At 38.0% G+C, this 8,602-nt stretch overlaps 1 protein-coding gene across 5 annotated transcripts; it reads right to left on the bottom strand.

Moving 5' to 3' along the window:
* Positions 1-237: 237 nt before the first annotated feature.
* Positions 238-6,276, bottom strand: LOC136545830 (phosphatidylinositol/phosphatidylcholine transfer protein SFH11-like). 5 transcript variants are annotated; one of them, XM_066537809.1, is made up of 13 exons: positions 5,798-6,276; positions 4,042-4,267; positions 3,767-3,866; positions 3,240-3,506; positions 2,793-2,870; positions 2,601-2,702; positions 2,476-2,525; positions 2,302-2,407; positions 2,119-2,196; positions 1,135-1,209; positions 826-927; positions 671-741; positions 238-547 (listed from the first exon to the last, which is right to left on the bottom strand). In XM_066537809.1, exons 2-13 carry the CDS (start codon positions 4,218-4,220, stop codon positions 487-489), a joined length of 1,269 nt encoding a protein of 422 aa, XP_066393906.1. In that variant the 5' UTR covers positions 4,221-4,267; positions 5,798-6,276; the 3' UTR covers positions 238-486. The 5 variants fall into 5 exon arrangements, with proteins under 5 accessions (XP_066393906.1, XP_066393907.1, XP_066393905.1 ...); XM_066537810.1 differs by having other exon boundaries at positions 5,855-6,276; XM_066537808.1 differs by having other exon boundaries at positions 4,042-6,276.
* Positions 6,277-8,602: the final 2,326 nt, after the last annotated feature.

The following is an 8,602-nucleotide window of genomic DNA, read 5'->3' as shown; positions in this document are numbered from 1 at the left end:
AATTGACATATTAGTATATTAATTTGGTTAAAGCCTTGCCCAAACTAAACAAACAATTTCTTCTATTTTGTAATGAGCGAGTACATACAGGGATGTTGTAGTTTCTTTTAAAAAAGCGCCTTGCGGTTTAGCTCCAGTGCATATGAAACCTCAAAGTACTGAGTGATTTGAAGATGTGTGACTTGAATCTAATCTCGGTAAGAGACAACTTTACTCATGAAACCTGGATGACGGTAAATGACATGAGTAATATTTATTTAACAATGGTACAGTACTACTGAGAGGACGTTGGACAGCTTTGCGAGAATAATCATGGTGTACAGTATACTATGACATTCACAACTGAGTGTTTTAACAGCTCATAGGGGTTAAAGTCTTAAAGATTCATCACAGAAAACTATCTAAGGTGCATATTTTTTTCTTTATTACATTACAACGATGGCTTCGTTTCTTGTCCCTTCTGACTTTCTCCACCTTCGGCAAGCACTAATTTACTTTGAGTTTTGTGTCTTGTGTGTCGCCTTTCATATCTGCACCCATGACATCCCTGTAATTTTTTTTTGAAAAATAAAAGAAAAGTAGAGAGATTATCTTCTTAGTTTGGGATGCTGAATGCTATGCAAGACAGCAACTAAAGGAATGAATGAACTAGGAGGGGTGCCATTCTCACTGAAGGATTTTCCTCAGCTGTTCGATGTGGCCAGTGAGTTCTTGTTGCTTACATACTAGTGTCTGCAGGGTCTGAATTACAAAGAAACTACATTCAGTTGCTACGTAGAATATTTTCTTGGCTGCAATTTCTTGAATTTGGGTTCCTTTGCTCACCTCATTACTCTGAGCAGCGCAGTGTTCAAGTTCTCGGATCTTCTCCGAGATCTGTTCATCGACTAGTTTCCGCAGAATATTTTCACCTGTATCAATTCCAACCTGTCCCATAGAGAATTCAGTATTAATGCGACTTTTCGTGCATAAAACAAGGAATACTGGCTGAACTGGCATAGACGTATTTTTCTTTACTTGCTGCCTTGTGAAACTTAAAATTATTTACTGGCAAATGTTTTTCCCTGATATGAAGTGAAACTCCACTGGGATAGAAATGAAATTAGAAAATAAAGAAGATGACACAAATAAGACCTGGTCATCTTTTAACAACATGCCAAGAGTTCTTTTCTTACGAGAAGTGGAATCTACTTGTTTTGTGGAAGGCTCCTGCAAACAAAATACGAAGAATCAAGAATCCATGATGATTCTTTGGCAAGGAAAATGACGGGAGAACTAGAAGACAGGAGAGCCAACTTCATTTGAGCATGGCACTAAGCAACGGAAAGGAAATAAACAGGTAGATACAATGTAATGATTATTTTCTCTCAGACTATAATTTTCTGGTAAGGCAAGGTGTGCATGCACACAAGTTGTGTGATAATTATATCTCTTCAGAAAAGAAAACCAAGTGGTGGAAAGCATAGAGAGGGATAGGTAGCAGGCGCGCGGAGCCTCTCTTCTTTGACTGGTCCGGCTCATGAAGAGTAGTAGGTTGGTGTCTGGGAGTGTCGGTCGCTTGTCTCAGTTCTAACAGGCGTGCTTGTAATCACAAAATATTAGAGTGGCGTGTGTAGTGTGTGTTGGTGTTGGTGTTTATGTTTGTTTGTGGTTGTGTTGCCCCTTTTTCTTCTTAATATAATGATATGCAGCTCTCCTGCGTGTTCGAGAAAAAAAAGTTAAAGAGGGATAGGAAAAAGAAAAGTCAGTGGAGAGGTGAGCAAGGGCAGTAGGGAAGATGGGATCATATTAGAGGAAAGGAAGATCATAGATTTGACAATTTCTCTCAATGAAATGATGCGCAATTCTCTTGTGTGTTTGAGAAAAAAAATGTGACAATGGGGCCTCTATTTCTATAAACTAGGTCAACGGATGCTCAATCAGGCTTATAAACTGAAAATCATGGTTGAGATGGTGCTGAGTGTTTAACACTTCAAAAGGCTTGATACACTCATATCAATGGCTGATGACCACACACCAATATTACAACCACCCTATAGGAATAGGCCTATGCTGATAAAGGCTTAACTGTTGAAGTTAAAGTGCAAAGAACAATAAGAACAATATATACCATAATACCTGACAACCTCTAAAGCTTTCACAGGCAACTGTGGCAGTCAATTCATTGAAAGACTTCTGACCTTTACCAAATGCTTCCTAAGAATCACAAATAGATTCCATCACTCCCAACAATTTTTATTTTTATTTTTATTTCAGCTTCCCAGAAAATTTCAAATGACCTATTAAAGAAACATACCTTACCTTAGAAGCACGAACCATTTCTGGGTCAGTCCAGGGTCCTTTATCTTGGAGTAAGCATCCTCCTGTTGGACAAGTGCATGTTCCGCCTAAAAAGTCTGGTAAATTGCTGCAGAAGGAGCAATCATTCAAGCAGCTAAAGATGCAAACGTTGCACATGACTTGATGCACTTTTACCTTTGGTCAACAGCTTCTAATACTGTGTTAAGGTAATTGGTCCCAAGAACCTAACAAGTAACATAGAGGTAAGCATTCACTCTATTTTGTCAAACAATAATAGTGCAAACAAAAAGATATGCTACCTGAACCTTTGCTAACGTTCTTGCCTCCATGAATGCTTTCAATACTTTCCACAGTGCTCTAAATCCAGTTCCAGCATTAATTATATAAAGTTGATTTAATGTCTGTAGCAAGAAGCAAGATACGTATGAGCAGACTGTGGCTAGTGCAAAAGCCACATTAGATGTTCGATCATGGACATAACCAAGACAAACCTCTGGATAGTAATTGCTATCGATCTTTTGGATCTCTGCGAACATCTCTCTTGCAGATTTTGAAAAGTTATTCAACCCCTGAATAACGGCAGCCAAGAAAAAATATATGATTGCGTACAGATAGTCAAATAACTTCATTATATGCCAGATAGGGAACTTAAAAACTAACATATAAAATGTCTGATAGTTCCAGGTAGATATGTATTAGTTTCATGTATGTGGAACACATGTCTAGACATAAAATGAAATGTGAGCAAAGCCCTGTAAAACTTACAAGACAGTAATAAGTCAAAGCATCTCTATTCTCTAATACTACCTGCTTCTAACATGAAACTTGGGTCACAGTATTAGAGAATGAAGAATGGATGAACATTTAGGCAACTATTTTCTTATAAACTGGAATATATGAAACATTAAAGGGAAGTGCTTCATTTAGCTTTGACGCACCAGTCCTTTCACATCGAATATGGCTGTTGTCGAGGCTATGTGCCTTTTAGCCACAAGTGAGCAAACAGGATATCTCAAAGATATAGTTTTTTCTTGTTCTGATATATGATATTTTACATATCGATCAATACTAGTCACTTGCATGAGCTTACTGAGATCCACCAAGCCAACCCGTTCGATATATAGAGGCCTGCCAAATCTGTCAACTCCATGAAATCCATGAGGATAGCATCTTTTCACAGCATCATACTCCTCAAATTTAAAATCCTGTAGCATAGAAACAGACATTTAAGCTTGATATTTCATTTTTTAGATGAAGGAAGCTTTATCCATAATAAAATTCCAGCTAAGCTGATATGCACAGTGCCACAGCCATAAGCTCGATATTGCAATAAAAGTACATATATATTATTCTAACATACGACGTTTACGGTACAGATAGAGCAAAGTTCCAAGATAACTGTAAGCATAAATTCTTGTAACAAACTAGAGATAAAAGAAATGTAACACACAATAAAAACACATACGTTTGCGATGGCATCAACAGAACAATCTTCACGCCATTTTAACATATTTAAGAACATCTCTTTTGCTTTTAAGATGTTGAAGCCTCTCATTCTAAGAAAGCTGCAAGATGAGAGAGCAATGAGGTCATGATCTCTTCAGTGCAAAACTGGAAGGAAACAGGCATCCTAGAACTATCGAAGAATAAAACATCTCCTACCCTGTTACTGGATGGATTATGTCAGCGTAAGAACAATATATAACATAATTTTCCAGAAAATAAATAAAATGGGCATACCGTAGAAGGACATAGTTGTCATCAAACTTATCTGGGAGCTGGTTGCTTGCAAGAAGTAACTCCCTCAAGGATTGCACTAACTGCTCTTCCTTCTGGTCATGGACACCGTCAACAATATTGCGAGAAATTTTGGTTTTGCTGTTCCTCCTAAGTAACTGTTCGATGGATCTGAAGCTCATCTTTGATATGGAGTTTTTGCTTTGTACTTGAAAGAGGTGCCAATACGCTTCAAATAGTTACTCAATAAATTAATTCTGAAGCTATGAATTTGATATCAAAGCCCTCAATAAAGGAACAGAACACATTGCTTGTATTGCCAGAAACAGTGCTGGTCTTCTTGAGTACATTATGGTCTTTTAGCATTCCAGTTTCTATTATTTGGTTTAAACATGTACTAATAGTTAGGATGGGAATCTCATATAGAATAAAGAAACAGGATATGGATGCACCCCTAGGTAAAATTGTGCAGCATATGGTCATTTTGCCCAAGTTAAATTTCACATAATCTCTGAAAGTTAAAAAGTCATTTAAAGCTGTTTATCTATAATTCTATATAGCCCGATATTAGGTAAAAAAATTCTAGTAGTATTAATAAAAATATATACCAACAAAATGAGGTATTCAGTTGACTATAGTGTAACTAGAATAACGGTCCAAATAGTTATTCTACTCTTCAGCGACATAAAATATATTAGGTTCCTACATGAAGGAGGAAGTAGGAAACCTACAGTTGTCAGAGATAACACAACAGTTAATCATAGCAGAACAACCATTTGACAAGTGTCATAATAATGAAAATACCTAAGCAGCCAAAAATTCATCTTTAAACAACAAAGGCAAGAAAAGATAAGCACTAGCTACTGATGCCCTCATTTTATTTTCTTATGATGATTCTTCAGATATGTTAAGCTGTTCTCTGGCCCGCAGAAAAAACTAGAAAACCTCGGCTGACGAATTTAGTATGCATTGCTGAGGGACATCTTACTGCTACAGCTTAAGGGGACACTGCAATAGAACAAGGCAATAAAAAAAATGAGAAAATTTCTTATTTGGCCCTGGTTTAAAGTTGTCTTTCTTCCTTGGCCCTCAAACAAAATTTCTTATCTATTTGGCCTCACTCGAAGTTTCGTTTTTCAATCTGCATTACCATCATATCCCGCCTCTAACACCGTTAAGTGGCACATGAAATGACCAAACTGCCCCTGAGACATTATGAGAAACCAAAGATCACCCAGGCAACGTAACAACATAATTTTGAGCACTTTGAATCCAATTTTCATAACACAAATTTTTATATTATAAAAATTGGATTCAAAGTGCTTAAAATTATGTTGTTATGCTGCCTAGGTGATCTTTGGTTTCTCATAATGTTTTAGGGCCACTTTGGTCATTTCATGTGCCACTTAACGGTGTTAGAGGCGGGAGATGACGGTAAGGCCAGATTGAAAAACGAAACTTCGAGTGAGGCCAAATATGTAAGGAATTTTGTTTTAGGGCCAAGGAAAAAAGACAACTTTAAACCAAGGCCAAATAAGAAATTGCCCCCAAAAAAAAATGTAGTAGCCACCAATCCTGAGAAGCATTTACAGTTCCCCAAATAAAGAAGCTGTATATTAAGCCTCAAGGCAAGAAGCTTATTTGCACGACCCGATTTCGAGAACCAGCACTGGCGGGTGGGATGCGATGCTGTGCTCCCAGGCAATTTCAGTGGAAGCAATAGAGCGAGAACAAGAATGAAAGAGAGGCTCAGGATTACCTCGGGGTGGAACTCGGCTTGGATTGATGTACGGTTCTCCTTCATATAAAAACTAACCTTCATATAAAGATTGGAGGAATGCCGTGGGGGCGCCGCGGCATTAGGTCGAGCGCCTGGCGGGGGCACGCGGGTCCGGGCGACGCGCAGGAGGTTTCTTCGGCGGGCGGCGATAAGGTGCGCGAATCTGCCATCTCCCCCGCCGGCACGGCGCGCTCGCGAAGCAACCTGAGGCGGCGGCCACCGGCGCCTCCAGAATGGCAGAAGATCACGTGCGCCCGACCCGGCCCGGCCGCCAGCCTCTCTCTGTACAAGCAGGCAAGCAGCACAACTGCCAGCTGGAAGCCTGGAACTAGGGAAAGAGGCGCGGGACGGTGGAGAGTCGAGATTCGAGAAAGGAAGGATCAATGCGTTCGCGCCACTCGGAAGCAAAGCAGACGTCGCGGCCGCGGCTGACAGAGATGAAACACTTTTTGTTTGGAATTTTTTATGACAGGGATGATACAATTTGTGCAGGGGTACGTTTGCTATACTTTAAAGAAATCTCCAGACCCTAAATAGGTCCTTACTCTACTCTTTGTGCTAAAGCAAAAAAAAAATCCAACTCAAATTCTCAATTTATGTAGGTCTCCAAATCTTCCCCTCAGGTACATAGTGAACTCTAGTAAGCCACTATATGCCGAGATAGGATATTTTTTATACTTATTAAAGAAAGCTTATACGAAGATAAACCATTTTTTTGATAAAACAATACTCCAAGACAAAAAGAATGGCAAGAGTCAGTTTAGTATTATTGAATCCAGTTACTATAATGCACCATTTCATCTTAAAATGGTATTATCGTAGTTTTTTTTAATGCACGTGGAGTCTCCCAGATACTCTTAAAAGAAGGTGAGACGCCTGCATAAGCCAGCGCTCATCACCGGTGGGCAGCCTGAGCACCCCGCTCAGCTGACCAACCGAGCCCTAGCTCAGTTTTCAATATTGTCTTAGGGCCTGTTCGTTTAGAGAATTCTGGAGAAATTTGATTCAGAAGAATGCTGGAAGAATTTGTAAGAGAAAAATACTGTTTCGGATAAAAAAAGAAGCGGATCAAGCTAGGTTTAAGAACACGCGAACGGGGTTTAGTCTTACGATGGCTTATTAAGAATTTGTTGTGTAGCTTGTTTTCACTTGTACTTTTGTACATATTAAAAGGAATATATTACTCCTAGAACTGTACTTTGAGATCTCAATCTTATCATATATGATGGGCTACTAAATTTTTTTATGTCAACAACTTAAGCTAAGTCTATGGTGGAAATAATTAAATTGAATATGTTGTTCAACACTTAAAACTTATATAAAGAGCACCAACGTCTCAAACTTATATGATTACACTTTTGATTTTGATCGATCTCAAGCTAGATCCTTATGACTTGTAGTCAATTTTAACTAAAGCCAAGATCAATCTACATGGATTCTCAAAAAAAGATCAATCTACATGGACACGTCACCTTTTCATGACGTTGACTTGCTCAAAAGTTAGGTATCTATAAGAGCAAAATTCACCACCGGTTTCTGAACTTGGCCGACGGTATCATCTAGGTCCATGAGCTTCTAAAGTGATATCTGTAGGTTCCTAATCTTGACATACGATGTCATCCAGGTCCGTAAACTTTCAAGGTGATCACCGTAGGTCCCTAAACTTGGTTGACGGTGTCATCCCGGTCTCTAAACTTTCAAGGTCATCACCACAGGTCCCTAATCTTGACAAGCGGTGTCATCCCGGTCCAAATATAATAATATTAAAATTCCTATAGTATTAAAAGTTACTTCTAATTTTAGTATTATTTTAAAAGATTTAATAGTAGTATTATAGAAGTAACTTTTCTCTGTTATTAATACTTTAATAATATTATTAAAACTTTTAGTACTATAATATCATTATTAAAAGTTCTAATACTATAATACTACTATTAAAGCTTTTAAAATAATACTAAAATTAGAAGTAACTTTTAATAGAGAAAACTTTTAATATTATAGGAATTTTAGTATTATTTAATATTTAGTACTATTAATGATACATAAATACTAAATTAATTTTAGTATTTTTCTATTTTAGTTTAAACTTAACATATTTGTTGTTGTATTATTTTAATACTTTAATTTATTTTTTCTGATGTAAATTATTTTATATAATTTATATTTTCATGATAAATATTATATAAATAACGATTGATTAAGTGACACATGTTGGATCTACGTCTAACGTAGAGTCAGCGTGCCACGCCAGCTTATAGAGTAGATTGGACCATATTTGGACATGATGATACCGCTAGTCAAGTTTAGGAACATACGGTGATCATTTTAGACCAGAATAACACCGCTGACCAAGTTTAGGATCTACGAAGATCACTCCAGAAGTTCAGCCACCTGGGCCATGTTTAGTTGCCCCAAATTCCAGAATTTGGCACTATGCAAAAAGAAGATTCCCCGTCACATCAAACTTGCGGTACATGTATGGAGTACTAAATGTTGATGAAATTAAAAACTAATTGCACAGTTTGGTTGTACTTTGCGAGACGAACGTTTTAAGCCTAATTAGTCAACGATTAAACAATTATTACCAAATAAAAACAAAACGCTACAGCGTGTCCGGAAAACCGGCGGCGCCGAATCCGGCAGCGAACTAAACGCGGCCCTGGATAACTGTCGGTGGACCCACGGATATCAGATGACACAGCCGGAAGTTCAGGCAGCGGCGGTGAATTTTGCTCTATTTGTAATGTACAGTATGATGCAGCTTGCGCAGCAACTTCACTCGGA

The sequence above is a fragment of the Miscanthus floridulus genome, chromosome 3, assembly GCF_019320115.1.
Source record: "Miscanthus floridulus cultivar M001 chromosome 3, ASM1932011v1, whole genome shotgun sequence".
In the NCBI taxonomy this organism is placed as follows: domain Eukaryota; kingdom Viridiplantae; phylum Streptophyta; class Magnoliopsida; order Poales; family Poaceae; genus Miscanthus; species Miscanthus floridulus.
Note: the sequence above shows the minus strand (reverse complement) of the source record. Positions and strands in the feature narration are given on the sequence as shown.